The 25,948-nt window shown below is 44.1% G+C and overlaps 1 protein-coding gene and 5 non-coding genes across 7 annotated transcripts; all 6 read right to left on the reverse strand.

Moving 5' to 3' along the window:
* Positions 1-1,653: 1,653 nt before the first annotated feature.
* On the reverse strand, positions 1,654-8,232 carry RPL17 (ribosomal protein L17). 2 transcript variants are annotated; one of them, XM_073343517.2, is made up of 7 exons: positions 8,178-8,232; positions 7,018-7,070; positions 6,892-6,932; positions 4,914-5,048; positions 4,138-4,236; positions 2,964-3,155; positions 1,654-1,742 (listed from the first exon to the last, which is right to left on the reverse strand). In XM_073343517.2, exons 2-7 carry the CDS (start codon positions 7,055-7,057, stop codon positions 1,695-1,697), a joined length of 555 nt encoding a protein of 184 aa, XP_073199618.1. In that variant the 5' UTR covers positions 7,058-7,070; positions 8,178-8,232; the 3' UTR covers positions 1,654-1,694. The 2 variants fall into 2 exon arrangements, with proteins under 2 accessions (XP_073199618.1, XP_073199619.1); XM_073343518.2 differs by lacking the exon at positions 8,178-8,232 and adding an exon at positions 7,928-8,023.
* On the reverse strand, positions 2,765-2,828 carry LOC140912172 (small nucleolar RNA SNORD58). Its single transcript, XR_012159250.1, has one exon. It is a non-coding gene; the product is annotated as a small nucleolar RNA SNORD58 (small nucleolar RNA).
* LOC140912171 (small nucleolar RNA SNORD58) lies at positions 3,413-3,478 on the reverse strand. Its single transcript, XR_012159249.1, has one exon. It is a non-coding gene; the product is annotated as a small nucleolar RNA SNORD58 (small nucleolar RNA).
* On the reverse strand, positions 4,304-4,370 carry LOC140912168 (small nucleolar RNA SNORD58). The gene has a single exon (XR_012159246.1). It is a non-coding gene; the product is annotated as a small nucleolar RNA SNORD58 (small nucleolar RNA).
* Positions 5,828-5,894, reverse strand: LOC140912167 (small nucleolar RNA SNORD58). The gene has a single exon (XR_012159245.1). It is a non-coding gene; the product is annotated as a small nucleolar RNA SNORD58 (small nucleolar RNA).
* Positions 7,172-7,238, reverse strand: LOC140912170 (small nucleolar RNA SNORD58). The gene has a single exon (XR_012159248.1). It is a non-coding gene; the product is annotated as a small nucleolar RNA SNORD58 (small nucleolar RNA).
* Positions 8,233-25,948: the final 17,716 nt, after the last annotated feature.

Raw genomic sequence — 25,948 nt, forward strand, 5'->3', positions numbered from 1 at the left:
TCAAGTTTCACTGTAAGATACTGTAACAATAAGCCGAGAAAAAACATTACGTTGCTATTTTCATTTATTAATCCCCTGCTCTTCTGCATATTGAAAAATATTAATGAAAGATGTTTAAATGTTTTCTTAAATTAAATTAAGAACTTTGGTTTTACACTGAATAATTAGCTGTATGCTAACGTACTGTACCGTCAAACATTTGAGTTACGCAATAAACTAAAAATAAATCAATATTGATTATATAGTCCACCAAAGGCTTTTAGTGGATTTTGTTGCCCCTTTACTACCTTAAAGTTGCCCATCTCTGCTTTAAAATTAGGATTTCACCTTAAAGGCTGACTTGTAATTTTTATATTTTGTAGAAGAAATAGATCTAATAGCAATCAGTTAGCTTTTGTCCACACATTTACTTCAGTACAACTCAGAATATCAGTTTGAGTACAGTGTTTTTAGATCAAATATATTCCTCAAACTTTGCTACATGAGAGATGTAAATACTTTAAATTTCCCCAAGGTTTTGGGGAGAATAGAAAGGAAGACTACTGAGATTACGAGAAAACAGGCTAGGAATTATAATTCCTAATTTCAGGAAAAACCTTTTCTGAATGTTTGCATTGTAGACAATATAAAAATGAACAATGTCATAATACTAACAAATCCCAAACATGTAATTGTTTTTACAATAAAAATGCAAGACTTCAGATGTCAAATGGTGCTATTTAGAGTAATTCTGCAGGTTAACAAGCAAATTAATCTATTCCAAGAATACAAATACACCAGGGACAAGACTGATCAGGGGATTGGAAGCCTTTCAACTATTATCACCTCAAATCCAGCTCTGGTCATTGGTAACCAATGTAACTAATGAGAAACTGTTTAGCAGCCTAGGTGAAATAAATGGTTGGACTCAGTCCATGCTCATGATGGGACAGCTATCTACACAGAAAACCATCATAATGTACCCATGTGCTCCCCTGATGCCCATTTGATCCTTGGCATCTGTCACCTCCTAAAAGTGGTCTTCCCACAGAACATGATTGAAAAACTGTTGGGACAGGATGGAGAAATCTGCACCAACACAGCACATGCTGCACTGGTTTGTGGGTAAACAGAAGAGTTAAATCTACTGAAATGTATAGCCATCTTTCAGCAATAAATTCAATATATGCAAAACTAAATTTCCTGCCTCAACTAAGACAACTACAAGTTATTCAACCTACTGTTCTCATTTATGAAAGCTAAAATAATATTGCTTCCAAAGTGATGTAGTGGAGATAGAAATGAAAGACCAGGCATAACTCTGGACATTACACAACTTTCAAAGGTAAGTTCATTAAAAAGCAGTCAAAACACTTTGTAAAATAAGTTTACACTACCAGTTGATTTTACTGAAACTTTTGTGATGTGTCTTATAATGAAGGCCACAGTTGATAATCCAAACATACAATTTTCAAACTCCAATCTGGGAGATAATTTGTAAATAACTGTTTAGAAAGGAGTAGTTTTTAAAGCCTTGAAGAATCTCAGATAGTAACATGCAAATATTTAAATAGAGCAAAAAACCCCACCCATTAAATATTACAAATAAGTTATGCTCAACAAAGCAAAACCCTGAAAAAAGTTAATTCCCCAAGAAAAGAAGCACACATGATATCAGTTTTCTTTTTTATTTATGTACATCTGTTTTGTCAGATTTACTCCCGAGCCATAAGTTTTTGCTTCTTCAGCTTCTTTTGAGAGATCTGAAAAATAAAAAGGAAAGAATGAAAATCTGTATCTACAGAAGAGATTATACCACCACTCTGTGTGTGACCTATCCGTCCCCATCCTCAAAGGAAACCTGCAAAACACTTTCAAAAGACAAGCGTGGGAGCTTAAATCCATAACTTTGCTCGACACTAAAAATCATGGTCTTAATAAAGACACTGAATTTATGGCTTATTACAAAAAAATCAGTAACCCACTATTCCCCCCCCCTTTGTCCTATAACTACAGGGGTATTTTATCAGGCCACTTCACCCTGAGTCATCCCTTAGAATATGCGCTAACTACTTAAGTGGTTCTCATAACAGTGGGTCACGACCCCATTTTAATGGGGTCGCAAGGGTTGGCATTAGACTTGCTGGGGGCCGAGGGCTTCAGCCCTGTGTGGCAGGGCTCAGGTTACAGGCCCCCACCTGGGGCTGAAGCTCTCAGGCTTTGCCCCCCACCCCCACCTGGGGTGGCAGGGCTCAGGCTTCAGTCCTGCCTCCTGGAGTTGTGTAGTATTTTTTGTTGTCAGAAGGGGGTAGCAGTACAGTGAAGTTTGAGAACCCCTGTCCTAAACTGTTCAATCTTCTATTTAGCTGTGACGCTCTTAGTACCGTTCTCACACCTGAAAAAGAGCTCTGAGTTGCTTGAAAGCTTGTCTCTCTCAACAAAAGTTAATCTAATAAAAGGTATTATTACCTCACCCACCTTGTCTAATATCCTGTGACCAACACAGCTACAACAACATGGCCTACAATTAGGCCACTGTCATTCTCAGTTTCACATAAGAGTTTGGAAACCTTAGAAACGTGTACTATTTCACCAGCTGTCCTCTTAGTGTGGCTATTTTACCTTGACATTATCATGTGGATTTTTCTTCAGGAATAATTATAAGTATTATTTTTAAATCAGGGACTGGAAAGCATACAAATGAAAACCATCTCTTTCAGTGAAGTTATGTACAGAGAATCCTTTCATATTCTGAATGGTATATTTAAATTGTAACACTATTAAGGTTGCTCAGAATGCATTTTTTCATGGTTATTTCTAAATGTGTCCTAAGATAGTCATAGTAGCAACAATTTTATCTGAAAAATGCAAATTTAAAAATTCAGATTTGTTTAAGACACACTGACAAATGAACAAGTCTGTAATACACAAGTTCAGAGCAAAACCACTCAATAATACCACTGCTCAATAAGTTATCTTCTTACCTTTTTCTTCTGAGCAACTTCCTCTTCTGGCTTTGGAACAATCTGCTCCTTCTCAGTGAGGATCATCTCAATATGACAGGGGGAGCTCATGTAGGGGTTGATACGACCATGAGCTCTGTAGGTACGCCTGCGCATTTTGGGGGCCTTGTTGACTTGGATGTGCTCAATTACCAGAGAATCCACATCAAGACCCTGAAAAAATGCAACAGAAACTTGTAAGGGTTATTCTAGGTTTATTTTACTCTAGTAACAAAACATTTTTGTTTGTACCAAAAATGACGGAACACGAAAACTGGAGTTATTGCATGGGAATATGTGCTAGTTTATCATGGCAAATCTCACAAAAGTACATAGCATTTTTATGCATTTATAAAGTGGAAGAGCCAACTAATAGCTCAGGAAGACTAAAAATTTCAGACTGCCTTTTACAAAAAACATTCAATATTATGATGGCTCAGAAATGAAGTTTGTTTCATTGTTATTCGAAAGGTGTCCTAAGATAGTCATCACTGCCACCACAGGTCACTACAATTTAGTGTTACAACACTATAAACAAAATGCAAGTTTTCCATGTGTAAAACAAACAAAAACCAAACAAAAAAAACCACAGACCTAACTGTGGATCTTAGACTCATTTTTGACACATGTACTCATTCTTTATGTAGTCAAGTTGAAAATTTAGTGTATGAACTAGGTATAATTTATAAGACTTCCCACCTTGTTCTGTGCTCCAAAGATTTGCATAAATTAATTATGTTAATAGATACAACACCAAACCAAAACCACAGATCCAGACCTGAGTACACAACTCAAAGCTCTCCAGACTCCTCTGACCTTTCAGATTTTTAACCGTTGTAGGAGTATTTGGATCCAAGATTTTGAGCTGCTTTAAACCCGTGGTACCCAAACTTTTCCTCTCACATCCCCCTTTATCAATAATGGAATGTGTCCACCACCAACCCCCTCCCCCCCGGCCAGGAGCAGAGCTGCAGCCAGGAGTGGGGTCTGGCAGCCAAGCTGCCGCTGAGCAGCACTCCCAACCCCCACCAAGGGGGCTGGTCTGGGCCCCACTGTGCTCCCCCAACATTCCTCCAAGCCCCCATACGGGGCTAGGCCCCACAGTTCGGGGACTACTGCGTTAAACTGTCCATGTCCATTTGCATTTTCAACATACCTTGAGTTCAGCATTACTCTCAGCATTTTTGAGCATGTGCAGTAGGAACTCTGCACTCTTTTTAGGCCAACGTCCCTGTGTCCAGCCCCATTGCTTGGCCTGGAACGTTAAAGAGTTTAGTTGTAATTTTACTCAAAACAAAAACAAACACCTGTCTTTTACAAAGGTTGCTCAGAATACACATTTCTTTTCATGGTTAATCCAAAGGTGTCCTAAGAAAGTCATCATAGCAACCACAAATGCACATAACTCTACAAGCAATTCTAACCCAAAAATATAGGATGAAATCCCTTTTTTGCTTTTCTAGCTAACACACCAAAATGACTGTACTTTCTTTCCAGATGCAACTAGCCCCCCACAAGCTTTCCATTCCCCTTTACCAGTGTCCAGGATCAACCAAAATACATCTGTCCTCTCATTTTATATACATGTCCAAGTTGGCTTTGTGTGCACGTTTTTTGTTGTTTTTTTAAAAAGATATGAGTGCTATAATGTCAGCCTCCCCAATGCATGTCTGAACACATCAGTTCTGACTTACAGTACTGCTAATGACTGCTGCCCTGGACCTCCTAAGCAAAAGCTGCCAACTATGTGAAGTTATACAGAGGTTTACATTCATTAGAATGGACTGAGCTCATACTTTTTTGCTTATGATCTAAATACACCATTTTTTGCTTGTCATCAGTAGTGGGCTACAAACAATGCAACCTAGCCCTCTTCTATCATGAGAATCAATTATTCAAGGAGTCTTTCCAAATTTCAATCTCAACTCTTACCTGAGCACATCTGCCAACTCCACCATTGTAACGACGGAAGGGAACACACTGTTTTTTTAGGGTCACATCCTTTAAGTATTTAGTGGCTTTCCGGATATGCATGCCCTTGATAGCTTGAGCTGTCTCACGAGTGTTCTAGCAACAAAACAAAGTATTGTACATTCATGGATAGGTTTCTCTAAGTTCTTTTTTTACTGGCAATTTAAGTATTCTTCCATCTAGGCACTCAGCAGAGAAGGGAAAATAGCTGATTAGTTCAAGTTTGTTTTGTTGCATAATTTGTCTCTGCAGAGCTTAATAAACGCAGAGTAAGATTATTTTTTATTTAGTTTTGGATGCAACGAGGTTAGCAGACATTATCTGTCTGGTACTCAATTCCATAATCATGGACTGACTTATGAATGTTGTGCTTCCTGCACCCATAAGCCCCATCCACTTGCCACTTCAACTGACAGTTTTGTGGTTCTTGTATAACCTAGCTGCTCCTTGAGGTCACTGTGGGGGACCAGATCTTTCAAGCAGCAGTGACCAAACCCTTGACTATAGTTCCTATTAATTATACGACTACTGATATTTGGACAATGTTTGCCAAAATAAAATGCATAAAAATTTACAAATATTCAGCTGGTTCAGACACAAAATATTCACATAATACACTCTTCTATTATAGTGGGGACTGGGCTAATTTAATGCTATTTCATCTACTACTTCAGAGCCAAATAGCCAGTAAAGGCTATTCTCAGAACTGAACCAAAAAACAATTAGAAAATCAAGGAAACAAAAAGGGGTCATATTAATTTCAAAGCCATATAAGAAAACTGAAAGGAGGAAGATATTAATAGCTGAATAATGAATTAATAGCTATCAAATGGAGGAAGATGCATGACAGACGAAATTTAACCTCTGGAGAAGTAGCTGCTCAGAATTCCATTTTCTTTTCATGGTTAATCCAAAGGTGTCCTAAGAAAGTCATCACTGCAGCCACACAACACTGTTTCTCCAACAATAAAGAACGCACTCTTTCATATGTAGCCAGATATTACACTGCAATTATGCAAATATTTTTCCTTGATGGTCAGTATGACATGGGTAAGATTGGCATAATGGTCTTTACTAACAGTAAAAAATAATTTAATGAAATTTAACAGAACTTCTCAGATGTCTCTATCCCTAAGCATATAAACAACAAAACATTTAAACCAACATGTTTGAACACTTTTCCATTGCCTGAAACAAAAGAATTAGACTAGATCAGGGATCAGCAACCCTTGGCACGCGACCCATCAGGGAAAAACCATTCCGGCCTACCAGCAGATGTTTACCTGAAGCATCTGCAGGTTCGGCAGATCACAGCTCCCACTGGCTGCAGTTCGCCATTCCAGGCCAATGGAGGCTGCGGGAAGCGGTGCGGGCCGAGCCGAGCCGAGGGACGTGCTAGCCACTGCTTCCCACAGTCCCCATTGGCCTGGAACGGGGAATCACAGCCAGCGGGAGCTGCGATCGGCCAAACCTGAGAACACTGCAGGTAAACAAACCGTCCCGACCTGCCAGCATATTTCCCTGACAGGTTGTGGGCCAAAGGTTGCCGATCCCTGGACTAGATGAACCACTGGTCTGATCTGATATATATCAATTACTACGTTCCCATTATAAGCAGCTACTTTTCCCACTGTATTGTATAATAATCAGACAGCAAACTCCTTGGGACACAGACTGTCTTGTTTCTATATTTATGAACACTACCACTACAAACAGATTTAATAGATTCCAAGGCCAAAAGGAACCATTGTGATCACCTAGTCTTACACAGTAGAACTACCCATGTGCTGACACTACTTTATCCTACTGTACTTGCGTAAGTAGTAACTTTAATGAATTCATGAAATACAAAGGGAGAAAGCATTTTCTTCTAAAATTAATGTTTTTTCTATTCCTTACATTCTCAAAAAAAATATTTCCAAACATACACTCCGCATACCTTGAAGTGGACTCGAAGGTTAGAACCCCTTGACTTGCATGCTATGGAAACAAAAAACAACATTTTGAAATTACAGAACCTGATTGATTCCTGAAAAGTGCAACCAATACTTGAAAAAGCACTTACATTTGGTGGGGTTCTCTGGATCAAGTGAGTAGCGGACCATTTTCAGAGCTTACCTGTGGAAAACATTAACAAAGAGATAGATTTCAGAGTTCTATCACATGCGTGTCCAATATGCAGTTATTTCTTACTTTGGCTGAGATAGCAGAGAGAAGCAGCCGCTCAGAAATCCATTTTATTTTCATGATTAATCCAAAGGTGTCCTAAGAAAGTCATCACTGCAGCCACAACCTTCTCATGAAAACTGTTTTTAAGAACAGTTTGATATAAATTAGAATGGAAACACTGCCAGCATGCATTTTTAAGAGGGTAAATACACTATACACATGACCTTAAAACCTACCCCTTTCACAAACCGCTCACATTGCCTGTGGCCTGTTGCAACACAACAGTAAAACATCCTTAATCTATCAGGAGTTCTGGGAGATCACACACACAGGGGGGACTCACAGAACCATTTTTTGAGGTGGATTTCCATACTGAAAACTCGTTGTATAAACCACATAGACATACATGCACCCACAGAGAGAACTTGTAATTATAAACAAGTGTTACCTAAAACATCTTAGTCCCAGGCAGTTTCAGATAGAAATCTAGCCACTGCCGTAACGTTTTAGCCCTAGTGCACTGGGCACCGGTGCTCAGATCCTACAGCAATGAGCGCGAGCACAAGAACGAGCAATGCAAATGGTCCAGCCAGCGAGTGGGCTCCTTGCAGCCTGTAACAGCCTCACTTCCCCGGGGTAGCTAGGGCTCTTACCCAGACGCTAACGGGAGAGGCAGGGGCAGCGATTAGCGAGCCACGCACAGAGCGCGCCTCCGGCTGCAGTGAGCCAGCCCAGTCCCCCCACCCCGGCGCCCGAGACCCGACATACGGACTCTGTCGCCCCGCGCCCTCTCCCCAGCTCCTCACCCGAGCTGCCACATCCGGGTCTTTCGGAGCCTGCATGCGGGGGCACTCAGAGTCCGCCATTTTGCTCCCCCTCCCCCGGCCTCCCTGTGGCGGCCCCCGGGCACGGAAATATCGGTGCCAGCAGGCGGCTGAGCCCGTCCCCTCGCCGCCCGGTGCCGGCTCCGGGACTCCCAGGGCAGGATGGCGCCGAAGGGCGGCGGATTGAAGCCGGGTCCGGGGCAGCCGGGCGCAGCAGCCAGAACAGACTCACCTCAGGGGCCGCCCGCACCGGGGAAGAGAAAGAACAAGGCCTGCTGGGAGATTTCCTGAAACCTCGAAGTCTCGCGAGAGTCTACGAGGTGGGATGGGATTTCAGTTAGGGAGTGCTGTGCTGCAGCTGAGCTGGGCGATAGACGAGAAGGGCACCAAGGGAGCGTCTGCAAATAACATGTATTTGGGTAATTCAAAGTGTGCTGCAAAAGACTAAAACTAGAGGTGTTGGGGTTTTTCCCAGTACTGAGACCTCCAGCGTCTAAGAAAATGACAAAACTGTCAGTTGTGTGATTTCAAACTTATAATTAATATGCATTTATGTAACATCTTTCATGTCAAAAATCCCACAGAGCCTGAAATGCAGCCAGTTCTGGGGATGTGGAGGGTACCAGGCATAATCACGGAAAGTGGGTCAGAACCAAACCCCCAGATCTTTTTTGTTACTTATTTGAATCCTGGAGTGAGGGTCCTGGGCACAACCAGACGATAAAATATAATTTAATAATAAATTATTAACAACAGCAATTAATAAAAAAGTCCCCACACATTATGCACCAATTACAAAAGTCCTAAGTGGCTGATGCAAGAAAAATTCTGTGGCACCCTTGCAGAAATTAGGTATGTGGTCATAAACTGTCCTTGCCATGTAGGGTTACCAGATAGCAACTCTAAGGTGCCACAAGTACTCCTTGTTCTTTTTGTGAAAAAGCAGTACAGCGGGTGCGGGATAATAGGCGCATATATAAGAAAAAGTCCCAAAAAACGGGACAGTCCATTTAAAAACAGGACAGATGGTCACCTTATTGTCATGAAATGACTTTCATACGCCTCATGATAATTTGGTGCCACTGATTGTACCTATTCATATGCGTAGATTGTATACTCTTTGGAAAATGGATTCTGTTCTTTCTTCAGTACATCTAATTTTCTTTTAGTCAGGATAACTGGACTACTGGATGGGGTGAAGCAGTAGATGTGATATTATTTGGATGTTAATAAGGCTTTTGACACAATTTCACATGACATGCTCAAAAGGAAATGAGAGAAATATGATATAGATTAAATTACTATACAATGAGTGCATAAGTGGTTGAAACTTCTCAAAGAATACTAATCAAAGATTTACTGTCATAGTGGGAGGACATATCTAGTGGAGTCCTGCAGGGGTCTGTCCTGGGTACAGCATTCTTCAATATTTTCATTAATGACTTGGCTAATGAAAGGTATGCTTATAAAATTTGCAGATGACATTAAGCTTGGCATAGTTGCAAGCAATGTAGAGGACAGGATTAGAATGCACGAATTCCAGAGATGGACTGCTTCTGCACACCGGGAGGCTGATCTTGCTCCCCTTTGTGTACTGATGTAGAAGACCATTGTTGTAGTGTTGTCTGAAATTATCAGGACAAGGTGAGAGCAGATGAACAGAAAAAAGGCCTTTCACGTGTTCCTTACTCCCTGTAATTTGAGGACATTGATGCGCAGTCTGGCCTCTCAAGTTATCCACATTTCTTGTGCAGTATGGTTGCCCATGTGCAGAGCCCTGCGCTGATACAAAATTTGTATCAACATCCGATCTGCGATCCTCAAACATGGTCTGCAGATATCCGCATCTGGATATAAAGCGGATATCTGCAGATTTGTAGGGCTCTATCCCTATGGACTCCCCAACCTAGTAGGGACACATCCATAATGATGGTCTTGTCCGGCAAAGAGGGGAGAAAAGAGTCAAAACTCACTCATAAGTGCATAAGTGATGAGGATTTGTCAGGACAGTACCTTGGTGGGATCTGCCAACATAAGGTTCATAGAATGACGGTTTGGGGAGTAAATCGACTGTAGCCATGCTTGAAGGCAACTAAGGTGGAGTCTTGCAAATGGAGTGCATGAGGCCATGTGGGGACAAACATGTGTTGACCATTACCTGAGGGTAGCTTGTGATATGAGCTATGATATTGTTCATGGTCCGGAATCTGTCTGTGGACAACTATGCCCTTGTGGTGATGGAGTTCAAGGCTGCTCCAGTGACGTCCAAAGAATGTGTAGGGGTAAGAACAGATTTTTCTATGTTTACCAAGGTATTTTTAGTGGTAGCAACTCATGTCAGGCATCATGGACTCCTCATTTTCCCATACCATGAATACTGGGTCCTTGCCACCAAATCTCACCAAGAAGCCTGTACGTCAACCCATAGGCGCCGACTCCAAGGGTGCTCCAGGGCAGGAGCACCCACGGAGAAAAATTAGTGGTGCTCTGGACCCACCAGCAGCCAAGGTTCCCCCTCCCCCGCACTCCCCACCTCCTCCTCCGGTGAGCGCGCCACATCCTCGCTCCTCAGTCTACCTCCCAGCGCTTCCCACCTTGCTGTGCTTGCAGCGGGAATGTGGCGCACTCAGGGGAGGAGGCAGGGAAGAGGTGGGGCCAGGGAGGGGATTTGGGGAGGGAGTAGGAATAGGGGCAGGGAGGGAGGCAGAACTGGGGAGGGGACTTTGGGGAAGGGGTTGGAATGGGGGCGGGGCAGGGGCGGGAGTCGGGACGGGGGCAGAGGGGGGTCGAGCACTCACTGGTGGGAGCAGAAGTTGGTGCCGATGCGTCAACCTCTCTCATGACCAGTTATCACAACACTGCCCAGTGAGCCTCTCTCAACGGAGAACTGATTCGTCCTGGCAGGGACTCTTGCACCAGTCTCTCTAGTGTCATTTGCAATATGGCAGCTAGTCCTTCCTGTATCTGGACTAATACTGCCATACCAGGCTTCATCTGCCAGGTACAGTCCTGCCCACCAGCCACAGCTTACAGAGAGTCAAACTCTCTGGCTGCAGAGGTTTTAAAGAGTTTATAATGCAATAATTTTTGAAATATTCATAAACTTGTCCATAAGTACCAGTCAGCTGCAATAAGGGACAATCCATGTGTCACGGAGTCACATCTCAGAATGAAGTTCAGACAGGACTCTAGTGCAGTGTGTCTCCCTTTGGGGCCTCCTTGGCTTCAGTGCTTCCTGGGTCTGACCTCGGAGCATTCAGCATCCCTGTTCACACCGAGAGGACTCTAGTTCAGACAGGACTCTAGTGCAGTGTGTCTCCCTTTGGGGCCTCCTTGGCTTCAGTGCTTCCTGGGTCTGACCTCGGAGCATTCAACATCCCTGTTCACACCGAGAGCTCCCGGAAGTGAGTCCACCTGGATGGGACACCTGGGAAAGCATTACATGCCCCCAAAGGAGCCATGCACTCCAACTTCACAGTCAGAAGTGACTCCCAGCCAACGTTGTAAAACAGAATGGTTTATTAGCTGTCAGGAACACAGCCTAGAACAGATCTTAGCACAGAAATCAGGAATATTCAGTAAACTACATCTTGGGGCAGATCCAGGGCCTGGGCTCTCTCCCCTGAGTCCCAAACCAGGAGACTGACTAGTTTCCACCAGCCCAGCCTCAGACATCTCCACTGCCCCTCCTCCAGGCTGTCTCTTTCCCATGCAAACAGGTCACCTCGTCTCTTTGTTCTTGGTTGCAGAGGAGGGGGCCCCGGCAATCAGTTGCCAGGATACAGAGTATCAGCCATTCGCTGTCCCCAGGCAGCAGTCACACCTCCCCTCTAGGGGGTCTCTGCAACAATCACACCCCCTTATCCCGCTACCTAGATACTTGAGTAATACATGGGGAAACTGAGGCATGCACACAGAGTTCAGAGAAAACATTAAGAATATTCGCACTTCGTCACATCTACTCTGAAACCTATACACTTCCTGAGGCCCAGAGCCCTTTTCTCTCCTATCATCCCCTCCCCCGCAAAAAGTTATACAATTTTCAGATTCTTTTAAGCAGCTCATTTTGGGGAGATGGGGGTGGGAGAGGGATGGAGAGGTGTGCTGTATCTCAGGAACTCCTTGAGAAAATAATCCCAAATTTGCATTACAAACTCCACTAAAGGCCCTGTTGTGTCATAACATTTCCAAGACAATATCCTAATGCATGTGAGTTTTAGAGCAATTTAAATATTAGAAAACAGTTCTTTTTTGGTGGGTGCCTAGTTCTGAGCCTTGGTGCAGATATGAGTGCAAAGCACTTTGGGGTGGATGCACGACAGTTCATGTATCAGCCATTCCCTGTCCTTAGAACAGCTAGAGAACAAAGAGTCAACTTAGTTTGGATTCATAATAAACCGACAGTTTTGGATTGAGATTCACTTACTCAGAAGATGGGTCTAAAACTTTTTATTGAGGCAAAACACTCAGCAAATAGTGATCAATTATGCACAATTGGCACGCTCATCAGTATGATCTCATCACAATCGCCTCCAGCACCTGACAATACAGTTTCAACCAATCTTTGTTACACACACTGTATCTTTTTATACATATATATTAGTCTCTCATTTCCAGGTTAACTCTCCTCCTCTGTCAGTACAGGTTTACTGTTAGTTCAAACCAGTCTTTTCTAGCTTTTTAGTTACTTTATCTTTTCTTTTTCTTACAAACATGATTACTCTGCAATTTCTTACAAATACGCAGTTCTACTTATGCCTGCACTGTTAAATGTTATCAGAACAGATTCTTAAGATCCACAGCAGGCTTCTGTCGGGCCTAAATATGCCTTTGCATGATATCATGTGTATCTATGGATGTTTCCTAATATTGTATGCTAATCTCCACCCTGGGGCATTTCCCCAGTGTATCTGTCATTTTGAATATTTCAACTCGCCTGTCTTAAGGTCAACAAATGTTCTGGACATCTGCTTCTTAAGGCCTGCACATTTAAATGCAATAGTGGAATGACTCAGCTTACAGAGTAACAGCCATGTTAGTCTGTATTCACAGAAAGAAAAGGAGTACTTGTGGCACCTTAGAGACTAACCAATTTATTTGAGCATAAGCTTGAAGTGAGCTGTAGCTCACGAAAGCTTATGCTCAAATAAATTGGTTAGTCTCTAAGTGCCACAAGTACTCCTTTTCTTTTGACTCAGCTTAGTTGTACCACACGATTTAGGGCAGCAGCCATCAGAAGGGCATCAGGTGATACATTATGGATCTCATACTGGGGATCTGGAAAAATTACCTTGTCCCCTATTCGAGTAACCTTTCTTGGAACTAAACAGAACATTGGCCAGTCATCAGAACATGTTTGTGTTCTATACTGGAAGTGTGTGACCTAATAGGTTACACAATATTTGCCTTCTTCAGCCTTTGCAACCTTGGTTTGACCTTGCCCCATTGCCTCAACCATACTGTGCAATTTCAGGTTTTTTTATTCAAGGTGAATCCACACAGCAATGAACTTTGCAATACATCACAACCAGGTACCATACCTCTAGGAACAACATGAGGTATCTGGGGCTTTCCAGACTCCCCCACCTGCCATTAACAGTATCTGAGGATGAGGGACATATTCCTTTAAGATGTAACCTGCCATGGTAGGCTCCAGCATACATATGGACTGGACACTACGCACTCGTAATGCCTCACTTAGTCCTGTGTCCACTGGTACTGCTAGTACCATAGGAAGGATCTATTGTTCATCAAGCTTGCACCTAGTCTCAGCATAACAGACCCTTGAGTAGTGCTTAACTCTGTTCCAATCTACTCCTTTTATTTTTGTCTGTTGTTCTAGCATCTTATTTGTTATGAACCCAGGCACTTCCCTACCTTGAAATTTCCTTTAGTCCCACTTGCAGTTCCTGTATTAAGCAGCTGCCATACCATAAACAGTAACTGCCTTTGATATATTAGGATGGTTCTTGATTTTCCCCATTACACTGATTGCTGTTTCCACTTCCCTAAACAGCTGTTCTGTTATCCTAGCATCCCAAACACCCTTTCAATCCTCCCCTATATCCTCATTTTGTTGTTTGTTTAACTTTGTTAACAGATTTTGTAACTGAACTCTCATTTTCTGATTTTCCTCCCACAATACTGTGATATCCATGTTGATGTTCCCAACCCCTTAACTCAGAGGTCCCCAAACTGTGGGGTGCACCCAGCTAGGAGAGCCCGGAGGAACATACAGAGGGTACATTGGGGCCTGGGCCAGCCCCCACAGGGGGTGGGGAGGGAATGCCACCCAGCCCCCCTCAGCTCCCAACTCTGCTCTGGCCCCGCCCGCAGCTGCGGCCCTGGCTCCCGGCCAAGCCCCCGCCCCCAGCCTCTGCCCCTGGCCATGGCTCCATTCCCGGCCCCAGACCCACCCCCAGCTGTGGCCCTAGCCTCAGCCCACTTACCCCTGTCCTCCCCACTTTGGGAGCCACAGCCTTGCTCCTGGCCCCGGTTTTGGTGCGGAGGGAATGCAGACAGCGGTAAGGGGGGAAGTGACCCTGAAAAGTTTGGCAACCACTGCCCTAACTCCTACTACTGTTTCTATATCTCTTATCTCTCTTCCCTTGACTCTTTCCCTTCTTAGGCCACCAAATTTCCTCCAATTCCACCCCTCCACCACCTCCAATTTTGCACCACTTTTGCTATCACTTGCATATAGACTTGCACATATTTTGCATGATAGAGCCGCTGTAGTAATGTCAAATTGATTAAATTCAATTCTACAGTATCAGTTGGGACTGTACATTATTATACATCATTTGATAGTCATGATTTATCACTAATCCATTGTCAGATCCTGCTTCCATTTCTGGGCATGGGTCATCATTTTGCTTTACTTCTGGAGTAGGAGGCATTGTTACTCCAGTATGCTCAGGAGTGGTAGTGGTACTCTGCCAGTCCTTATTTACATTCAGAGAAAAGGTCAAAGGCTCAATCACTTTCCTGGCACGGTAGGTCAGTGATCTGCTAAAATAAATTATTGGAAATAAAATACTTCCCGCATGTGTTAACTGTGTGCTATGAATGGTTAGGTTAGCCACTACTGTCCCATTTAAAACCCACTGGTCTCTCTAGGTCCCCCTAGGTCCCCTGGTCCAAGTCCCTGCTCCTTAGAGCTGCTTGTGCTGCAGGATCCTCCACCTTGGCTGGGGTCCAGTCTGTACCAGAACACTGTAGGCTTTCCTTCATGATAACCCGGGAATCATAACACTAGGGTGGCATTTCCCACCTCATGCACTGTCACTGCCTTGTTCCTCTGCTGCATCACGAATTCCACGGACCCCAGTGTAATTCATTTTATGCCTCTCATGGTGATGAACACCTGAAAAAGATAACAAATATTCTCATTTCCCTCTTTTTACAGCAGTCTATTCACTTCTGTCCTCCCCTCTATATGGTTTCACCTACACACCATGCATTCCTCAATTCACCACCCCTTTTTCATTCTTTACCTGAACCGGATACACTGCTGGACTACCTTTGTCCATTACACAGGAGGGATCCTCCCAGCTGGTTTTTGGAAAGGGCTTTTTATCTGAGACATACTGCACAAGTACTTGATCTCCCACTTAATGCTCCTTGCCAGAAGCTTGGCCATCAAAATATCTTTGTCATTGTTTGTTGGACCGCCCCTAAATTAAGCAGCTCACATTTCTAAATTGCAATTTTATTTTTATATTTCATCTTAGAACAAATTTTTCAAGGTGATGTTTTTTGTTTTTGGCTTTCTTGGCCAGGGATCTAACTGCTGTATTTTAGCAACATTCTGTTTTACTGCCACTTTAACTTCTTTATTCTTTCCTGAGTCTCAGCCAATTTAATGACAGGTTTCAGAGTAACAGCCGTGTTAGTCTGTATTCGCAAAAAGAAAAGGAGTACTTGTGGCACCTTAGAGACTAACCAATTTATTTGAGCATAAGCTTTCGTGAGCTACAGCTCACTTCATCGGATGCATACCGTGGAAACTGCAGCAGACATTATATACACACAGAGATCATGAAACAATACCTCCTCCCACCCCACTGTCCTGCTGGTAATAGCTTATCTAAAGTGATCATCAAGTTGGGCCATTTCCAGCACAAATCCAGGTTTTCTCACCCTCCACCCCCCCCCCCCAAACTCACTCTCCTACTGGTAGGTTTCAGAGTAACAGCCCTGTTAGTCTGTATTCTCAAAAAGAAAAGGAGGACTTGTGGCACCTTAGAGACTAACCAATTTATTAGAGCATAAGCTCTACCTACTGGTAATTAGCTATCACTTTTTAACACTTTTAACACTTGCACCACCTCTGATTGTCATCCCTTCCAAGCTCTACAATGTTCTTAGAGTTTGAGCAAACTCCTTTTAACTTCACATTTCTTTTTCTTAGATCACTCAGCTTCAGTTTGTCATTGCAAAACAGGCCATTTCCTAACACCTCACGAGCTGCAAAGTTCTGAGATTGTAAACTTTTTACCTTTTCGCCCAGTGTGACACAGTTTTCAGCCAACATATTCAGCACCTTTAAGCCTATCTCTGTGCCTTTTATACTCATTTTTCAGCCCAGCACATTGTGTAGCTGTGTCTGCTGAGAGTCATGGGCCACAATGTTACCTATCAGCTCTGCGGTCTTGGAGAACCAGCGTGCTGTACCCAGCTTGTCTGAATCATGAAAGACCTCCCCCCTGCCAGCCTGTCCTTGAACCAAAGCCAATCAGAAGAAAGACTTACAAAAAGCAATGAAAAGGCAGTGGAAGACACACCTAAACCCCTGGGACAAGGGTGACAGGATTAAGGAAACTCCCCTAGCCTCATTTGCATCAAAGATGGGACAGGGAGGCATCTCTATTACCATACCAATGGAGAACAGAGCTTCCAAGGCAAGAACTGCACTGAACTCTGGGACCAGAAAAGCAGGGAAGCACTGCATGATGGGGAATCTCTGCTCCAAATGTTAATGAACCCATGCCTGCACACTCTCAGCTCAGTAGTTATTAGACCAATTCTAGAAATACATCCTTTATTGGTATCCAAAATACTGAAGCTGCCTAATTGCATTGTGAGCTCTCTGGAAGGAACACCGCCCATAGCCAGGAATGATCAGTTCCCATTGTCTAGCCTGAACAAAACCACTTTGGTATACTCCCTTCAGCAATTAGTTTACCCATAAACAAATCTCTTGTTCTCCCTTGAACCATTGTTCTTTCCCTACAAAAACCCCTACCCATGCTCAAGTAAGTGTTCTGATGCCTGGATCCAAAATCTGCCTCGATTTCACTGGGACTTCATCTTCTCCTGGCTGATTGTGCTGGGGGCTCTGCCTGTCTCCAGCACTCCAGACCCTCAGCTACCACCACCACCTGGGACCCCCGATCGATTCAAGCTTCACAAAGTGGTGAGAACCTAACTCTCTAGGTATAGCCTTCTGACCCTGTCTTGTGTGATCAGTTATAGTTTTCTAAAGCTGACTTTTGTAATTAAATTTAAGTTAGATTTAACATTTTAATTGTTTTGTTTGTTTGGCTCCCCTTGTATGGTTATTACCTGGCAATAAATAACTTTCATGGTTAAGCTGGTTGCTTCTCTCTCTCGCTCTCTCTGCAGCAACGCTTCTCATACCTAAGCTAAAGATCCCTGCAGCACCCAAAAATCTGGTGGGGTTTGCTCATCAAGTGGGTTACTACCAGAACAATTGTAACATGAAAGTGGGGATAGGGATGTGCTGAACCTGGGACATATGAGGGCAGCAGATTGAAAGTGCTGCTCAATCCAGCCTGCTCAGGTGTACTCTATTCTGGTGCGGTGCCCATGGCATATGAGGGTGACAGCTTGGAAGTGCTGCTCGATCCAGCCTACTAAGTCCAGGGACATAGAAGGGGTCAGGTTGGGAGTGCTGATTAACCTGGTCCTCTCAGACGCGCTCAGTTAATGTGTGTGTGTTCATCTGATTCTGTGGCTGGAAGAACCCAGCCCTGGGGAACCTAGGTCCTGCAAGACAGCTCCATTGGGCGGGAACTTGCAGAAGGGAGGAGTAAAGCTCCGTATGAGAACACAAGTGACACGAGCAGTACATTGATAGAATTACAGACCCGCCCCCCCCCCGAGAAAAGTAACCCTAATAAATGAGTGTACCCCAAAGTAACGGGCAAATCTGGTAACAACAAAAACATGAGTAACAGAAAAACGCTCTATAATTACATTTAAGGGCTTAGTAAGCCAGTGATTGGCTCCTTGCCCTATCACTCTAGTCATGGTAATACCCTGGTGTGTGACATCCCCTGCCTGAATTCTAGGCATTGAATAGAAACACCCCACTATCAAGCAAAGCTGGCTTATGAATGCCTTTGATAACGGATGACACCATGGGGCATCCCCACACATTCAAGGTAACGTAGGTAAGATTCCTGGATGAGTGGGAGGAGGCTGCCTTGCTATCCCTATTTGGGGGTGGAGGAAACAGTTCCAGCCAGCAAACTGCTCCCTGCTCCCAAGGTCAGTTCCTGAAGCCTCTGCACCTCCTCCTCCTGTTCCTCATTACACCTCTCTTCCGCAAAGGGAATCCATGGGTACTCACGGCTACCGCCTTTCCCTTGTCCATGCCCTCTCCAATACCCATGGGCTCCCGCGTTACTCTCATTGGGTTCCTGGGCACTTTCAACCCTCAGAGCTTTAGTCTCATCCACTCAGGCCCCATTCCAGGGCATGGCAAAACAGCATATTTTGCTTTTACAACCAAAATCTGAACATTAGTACAACCTGTATCAAACACCACATGATGGGGTGTACAAACCCCACACTGAGAAACAAGAGCTTGAGGGCTCATTTTGGGCTCAGCCAGCCCCGCCCCACCACATCTGCAGCAAATACTCCATCTGCTAGAGGAATTAAAAGGCAGCATATTACTCAGTTGGCAAGCAGCTCTGAAGGTGAGCCGAGCCAAGCCAAGCCGAGCCGAGCCGAGCCGAGCCGAGCCAAGCCAAGCCAAGCCAAGCCAAGCTGCAGCACACTGCACCGCACAGCACCGCACCGCACCGCTCTGACACAGCTGCCGAAAGGGGCCCTCCATGAGGGAAGGGAGGACCCTCTGCAGAGACAAGCAGAGAGGGAAGTATCCTGTGGCCCTGGACAGTGGTGACTCCCTCTTGCTTCCTTTTGATTTGGATTTTCCCACCAGTCGAAGGCCTGGGACTGAGATGACCCCAGAAGGGGAGACGAGAGGAAGAGGCCCAGGGAGGACAGCCCTAAGTAGTCTTGGTTGCCAGGTTACTGGTAGCTGAAAGAGCCCTGGGCCGGAGCCCGGTGGAGTGGGAGGGCCTGGGCTCCCCTCCCCACAACCCCTTTGGCAGTCTGGGGTTGTGGCCGTGACTCCTAGGCCACACTTCCCAACCAAACCGTGAGTGGAGACCAGTACACACCATTTTAACTACCTCCCTCACCTCTGGAAGGAGCCCATCTATAATAAGATGTGGGTAGCCTGGATCATCATGAGCTGGATTATTCGTAACCAGAGAATAAACAAAAAAGAGTCAGACCTTCTCTACACTATCAAGTTTTGTCGACAAAAGTGACACTGACACTCAAAAATTGGCATAATAAAAATTGGAAAGTCATGTTCACACTCGCTCCTTGTGTCGGCAGAGTGCGTCCACAGTTGGGGCACTATCATCAACAGTGTGAGCAATTTACTGTGGGTACCTATCCATCTCAACACCTTCTGTTGCTACGTGTTGTGGGAAGGCAGAACAGATCGCAGTGCATCTTGGGACTGGGCTCGGTGTCCCATGATGCATTGCTTTCTGTCTCGGCACTTCATGGGCTTCTGGATTTCTTTCACAGAATTTTTCAATGGCCGTTCTTTGCTGTGCACCCTGGCATCTTTGTGAGAAGGGATGGATCTCGCACTGCTCTCCTATGCTCTGTTAACTGTCATGAAGACATCACGGATGGCAATGCAGTTAATCACAAAGTTCCTAACTGAATAAGACTCCCAGTTGCCTGACATGCTGTGTGATATGGATAGGAGCAACTTTATGTTGCTTTTGGCATTCAGAGAACAGATGCATAGGATAGACCATTGCTTTTGGGCTCGGGAAACAGGCACTGAATGGTGGGATTGTATTGTCATGCAGGTGTGGGATGACGAGCAGTGGCTACGGAACTTTTGGATGCAGAAAGCCACCTTTCTGGAATTGTGTGCGGAGCTTGCCCCAGGACTGTGGTGCAAGGACACCAGAATGGGAGCTGCACTATCAGTAGAGAAGCATGTGGCAATCACTGCGTGGAAGATGGTGACTCCAAACTGCTACTGGATGGCAGTGGAATGTGCCTTTGGCAGATTAAAGGAGCGCTGGCGAGGCCTTTATGGCAGGTTAGACCTTAATGAGGATAATATTCCCATGGTCATAGCCGCGTGATGTACGTTGCATAATCTCTGTGATGCTAGGGGTGAAAGGTTTGCTCAGGGGTGGAGTATTGAGGCAGACCACTTGGCTGCTTATTTTGAGAAGCCAGATACCAGGGCTATCAGAGGGGCCCAGAGGGGGGCAATTTGAATCAGGGAGGCTTTCAGGCAACACTTTGAAAATGAGAACCAGTAATGTATATCTCTGTGATTGGTGCTGCAATGTTACATTACATGTAATTTTCCTAGGAAGCAATGGTGAAATTTGGGGCCTTACATTCCAGTAAGCTGATGATTAAACTGCCTGTGTATGTATTGGTAGTGCCTGCTATCTCTATTTGTAGGAAACAAATAAACATGAGTTACCATTCAAAAACTTTGCTTTTATTAAACAAGAAACAACACACATAAACACACAAAGATGCTTGGTGGGAAAGGAGGTACCAGGGAAGGGCAGACTTTCACAGCTGTGTGTAGGTCCAGCTATCATTTTGCAAGTTGTCCAAGGGTGTGCAGTGAAAGGGAAACCAAGAAGTCTCAGAAAGCGGAAAGACTGTGCGGGCAGAGTTGAGGGGAGGCATGGAAAAGAGTTTTGAATATGCTGCAGGGGAGTGCGGGCACAGATCTGCTCAGTCTGCAGCATTATTAAGGACTTCAGCATCTGCATTTTCTCCTCCATGACTTAAGTGCAGTATCTCCCAGAACATATCTTCTTTGCGCCATCTTGGGAGATTTCTTATCTGGTGGAGATGCTCAGCTGGTGTGTGGGGGTGTTCCTGAAGGCCACATCTGCCGAAACACAAGGAACAATGCACAGAAGCTGATTGTTAAATTCACGCACAGCATTGAAACATTTCAGTAAAATACACCTTTTGCAACATAACAATCACTTTCTCATTGACCCTTGGCAAGCACACATCTCTGCGAACACCCAAAGCATGGTAAGTGTTGGCAGGGAGGGGCGGGGTCCGGGGACAGACCGGACGTTCCACATGGGGAAAAGAGCACTCACTCAGCAGGTGGGTCGAACAAATTTTATTAAGGCAAAACACTCAACAGGTAGTGATCAATTGCCCCCAAGTAGGAACTCAACAGGACAATCTCATCACAGTCGCTTCCAGCACCAGACAATACAGGTTCAACCTTTCTTTGTTACACAAACTTATTTATGTCTTTGTTATCTTTTCTTATACATAGGTATTAGTGTCTCCTTTCCATGTTAACTCTTTTCCCCCATCAGTTCAGGTTTTGTGTTAGTTCAAACCAGTCTTTTCTAGCTTTTTAATTACTTTATCTTTTCTTTTTTACGCTGCAATTTCTTACACATGCACAGTTCTACTTATGCTTATTCTGTTAACTGTTATCAGAACAAACTCTTAAGAGCCACAGCAGGCTTCTGTCAGCCCTAAATATGCCTTCACTCCCGACATACAGGGGAAAGTGTATGAAAGGAAATATACCAAAGTAACAGAACTTGTGTTCTTTGCTTTCCTCCCCTTCATTAATGGTTATACCGTGTCCTTGAGCCACAGCAGATCACCCACACTGCAAATGCAAAACCCTTGAAAAAAAAAACCAGAAGCCACTAGGTGGAGCTGGTTAGTAGCCCTATAAAATCAACTATCTACACCAGAGGTTCCCAACCTTTTTCTTTCTAAGGTCCCCCCAACATGCTATAAAAACTCCACGGCCCACCTGTGCCACAACTGGTTTTCTGCATATAAAAGCCAGGGCTGGCGTTAAGGGGTAGCAAGCAGGGCAATTGCCTGGGCCCTGTCAAGGTTCCTTCCCAACTCTGAACTCTAGGGTACAGATGTGGGGACCTGCATGAAAACCTTCTAAGCTTACTTTTACCAGCTTAGGTTAAAACTTCCCCAAGGTACAAACTATTTTACCCTTTGCCCCTGGACTTCCACTGGCACCACCAAACGTTTATCTGGGTTTATTTTATTAGGAAAGCGTTGTTTGGAAATGTCTTTCCCCCGCAAATCCTCCCAACCCTTGCACCCCACTTCCTGGGGAAGGTTTGGTAAAAATCCTCACCAATTTGTATAGGTGACAACAGACCCTAACCCTTGGATCTTAAGAACAATGAAAAAAGCATTCAGGTCTTACAAGAAGAATTTTAATAGACGAAACAGTAAAAAAGAAGTAACAATAAAAAGAATTACCTCTGTAAAATCAGGATGGTAAATACCTTACAGGGTAATTAGATTCAAAACATAGAGAATCCCTCTAGGCAAAACCTTAAGTTACAAAAAGACACACAGGAATATCCATTCTATTCAGCACAGCTTAATTTCTCAGCCATTTAAAGAAATCATAATCTAACGCATATCTAGCTAGATTACTTACTAAATTCTAAAACTCCATTCCTGTTCTGTCCTCGGCAAAAGCATCACACAGACAGACCCTTTGTTTTTCCCTCCCCGCAGCTTTTGAAAGTATCTTGTCTCCTCATTGGTCATTTTGGTCAGATGCCAGTGAGGTTATCCTAGCTTCTTAACCCTTTACAGGTGAGAGGATTTTTCCTCTGGCCAGAAGGGATTTTAAAGGGGTTTACCCTTCCCTTTATATTTATGACAGGCCCCAGGCCACAGGGGCCCCCACGAAGCTACATTGCTCAGGCTTCAGCTTCAGCCCCGGGTGGTGGGACTCAGGGACCTGGGCTTCAGCCCCAGGCGATGGGGCTTCGGCTTTCTGACCTGGGCCGCAGCGAGTCTAATGCTGGTGCTGCTTAGAGGCCCCCCTGAAACCTGCTTGAGGCCCTGTAGGTGGCCCCGGACCCCTGGTTGAGAACTACTGATCCACACATCATTTGCAGGTTAGACTGGTGTGTTTTGCAGACTGTAGGACAACAGCTGTATACCGCACCAGTGTGACTTTTATATAAATCATTTTATACCATGGAACAAAAAGTGAAAGTAAAGTTTACTACACACTGGAGTGCTACATAAAATTATGTATGTCTAAAGCTTAGGTTGTGATCATATATGTAAATAAAACACAGTAGATGACAGAATACACAGACGAGAGTTTCAATGTAAAACAAATTTGCTCCAGTAACGTTGGTGGGAAGCACGCTGAATGTGAATAATTTGAGACAGCCTTTTAGGAAGCAACATGCCTTGTGTATGCATAGACACCATGTATACAGGAACATGTGTATGAAAAGCAGGAGCTATCTTGCAATAGCAGTATTTTGGAGAGCTTGTGTGGAGACTAGCTCCTGACAGACTTGTTTGTACTAAGAAAGAGATGTCTTCCCTAACTACAAGAAATACTTAAACCCTACAGGTCAATTCAGACATGCCAGCTGTTTACATCTCAGTGTGCAAAACACTTGTGTGCCAAACTTCTTAATGAACGAAATCAGACATAACCATGACTGAGTTGAAGACATTCATGGTGCCTTGTGTTTTGTATGCATATGCCTGGTTATTGTAGCAATGCCACATTCATTCTAGTTTTATTAACTACTGGCTCAAGGTCACTTCTATTTACAATAGGAAACAACTGAACTTTAAGAGTGAGAAAAGAATAAGGAGCAAATCAGAGAGCAGCAGCTAGGTGGCAGATTAGGATGAGAATAAAAATAGACTGGGAAAGTGTTTCAACAGGATAAAATAAACCAATCTGAGAGATGGAGCAAGGATAATAACTTTTCGGGAATAATTTCTTTTATAAATTGCAAGTGATAATAAATAAATTAAAAGCTTCAGAATAAAAGAAGAGAAAGTTGAATGGCTGTATGTTAATAGCGACGATGTGAACTTCTAGAGTGCATTTCGTCCACCTACCACTCCATCCACCTATCTTTATCAAGTGCCTTGTACCTTGGCATCTAAGCACAGTCTCTCTGCAGGATCTCAAAGTAATTTGCAAGTGCTGATGAATTAATCCTCACAGTGGGGAATTATTATCATCCCCATTCTATGGATGAGGAAATTGAGGCAGAGAGAGGCAGCAGCCCATATTTTCAGAAACTCCCACTAACTTTTGGCACTTAAATATTTGGGGATCCAGTTTGAAATACCTATTATCCAGTTCTCAGAGGCATTGATCACCTCCATCGTCCATCAGCTTCAACTGGAGCTCAGGTTGCTCTACACCTTTGACAGGCAAGTCCTAGTTGGACTTTCTAAAATGGAGGCTCCCAAATTGGTGGGCATTTGTTAAATTTCAGCCTAAATGGCTTTTCCCAGGTCACATAGGTGATCTCAAATGAGGATTTATAGCTAGACTTTTGTGACTCTCTCAGGGTATTAAACTGTAAATCATGTATACATATTTGCTACAATAGAGCTGTACACGTATCTAACAGTTGGCTCAAGGTGAGGGTAGTTCCAGACAAGATCATAGAATCATAGAATCTCAGGGTTGGAAGGGACCCCAGAAGGTCATCTAGTCCAACCCCCTGCTCGAAGCAGGACCAATTCCCAGTTAAACCATCCCAGCCAGGGCTTTGTCAAGCCTGACCTTAAAAACCTCTAAGGAAGGAGATTCTACCACCTCCCTAGGTAACGCATTCCAGTGTTTCACCACCCTCTTAGTGAAAAAGTTTTTCCTAATATCCAATCTAAACCTCCCCCACAGGCAGGTCCTTACAGCTTGTTGTCAAGATATTTGGAATCACAGTCCTTTGTAAATGGGACAAACCTACAGATAAGCAAACAAAAACAAAAAAAGAGGTATGGTATTCAGCTCCTCTGAAAATCAGCCTCTAAGTGTCTTATTTTGAGCTCTGAAAAATGTGAGAGTCATTTGAAGATGAGAAGCAGCTTTTGAAAATGTAACCTGGATCTCCCGGTGTCTCAATTGCCTCTTCTATAAAATGTGGACAATGCTAATTTCTAGGAATGCTGGAAAGTTTATTTAATTAAGGCTATCAATGCAATTTGAGAGCTGCAGATATAAGTTACATATCAGGGACTTACACGGGCCTATAACCACAAGGGGCCTTAGGTGCTGCAATGCTGAGCCAACGTCTTAGGTGTCTAGAAAAAAATCACAGAAACACCTGTGCAAGTCACAAAGCCTGAGCTAAGTGATGAGGCTCCGTGTACAATGAACGGCAGTGATAGGCACCTTAGAATGTGATCCACAAAAGCCAGCACACAAAGCAGGGAGACACCTAAGCCAGCCAACAGGGGTAAGTGCTGAGCCCTGCTCCTCCCCTCTCATGGAGATGGAGATGGCTAAGTCAGGCACCTCCTGGTAGCCCATCTGTGCTTAGCAATCCACGAATGGGAATCCGCTGCCTGCAGTCAGCAGTTTAGGTTCCTGAGCCACTTCTTGCAGGATTGAATTAGGTCTGTGCCTTGCTCCACAAACAATGGTGGTGCCACCAATGCTAACCTTATAACTTTTAGCCCCTGGTTAGAACACTTGCCTGAGAGGTGGGAGACCCAAGTTCAATTCCCCTCTCTGCCAGAAGGAGAAAAAGGATTTTAAAGACAGTACTCTGATCACAAGACTATGGGATATTCTGATGTGGGACACCCTCAGTCTCTCCTGTTGAAGCTGTTCCACTGTGAATAAGTAATGAAAGCGTGGTTGGAGCAGAGTGACTGGACCCA

Source organism: Lepidochelys kempii, chromosome 5 (genome assembly GCF_965140285.1).
Source record: "Lepidochelys kempii isolate rLepKem1 chromosome 5, rLepKem1.hap1, whole genome shotgun sequence".
NCBI classification, from domain to species: Eukaryota; Metazoa; Chordata; order Testudines; family Cheloniidae; genus Lepidochelys; species Lepidochelys kempii.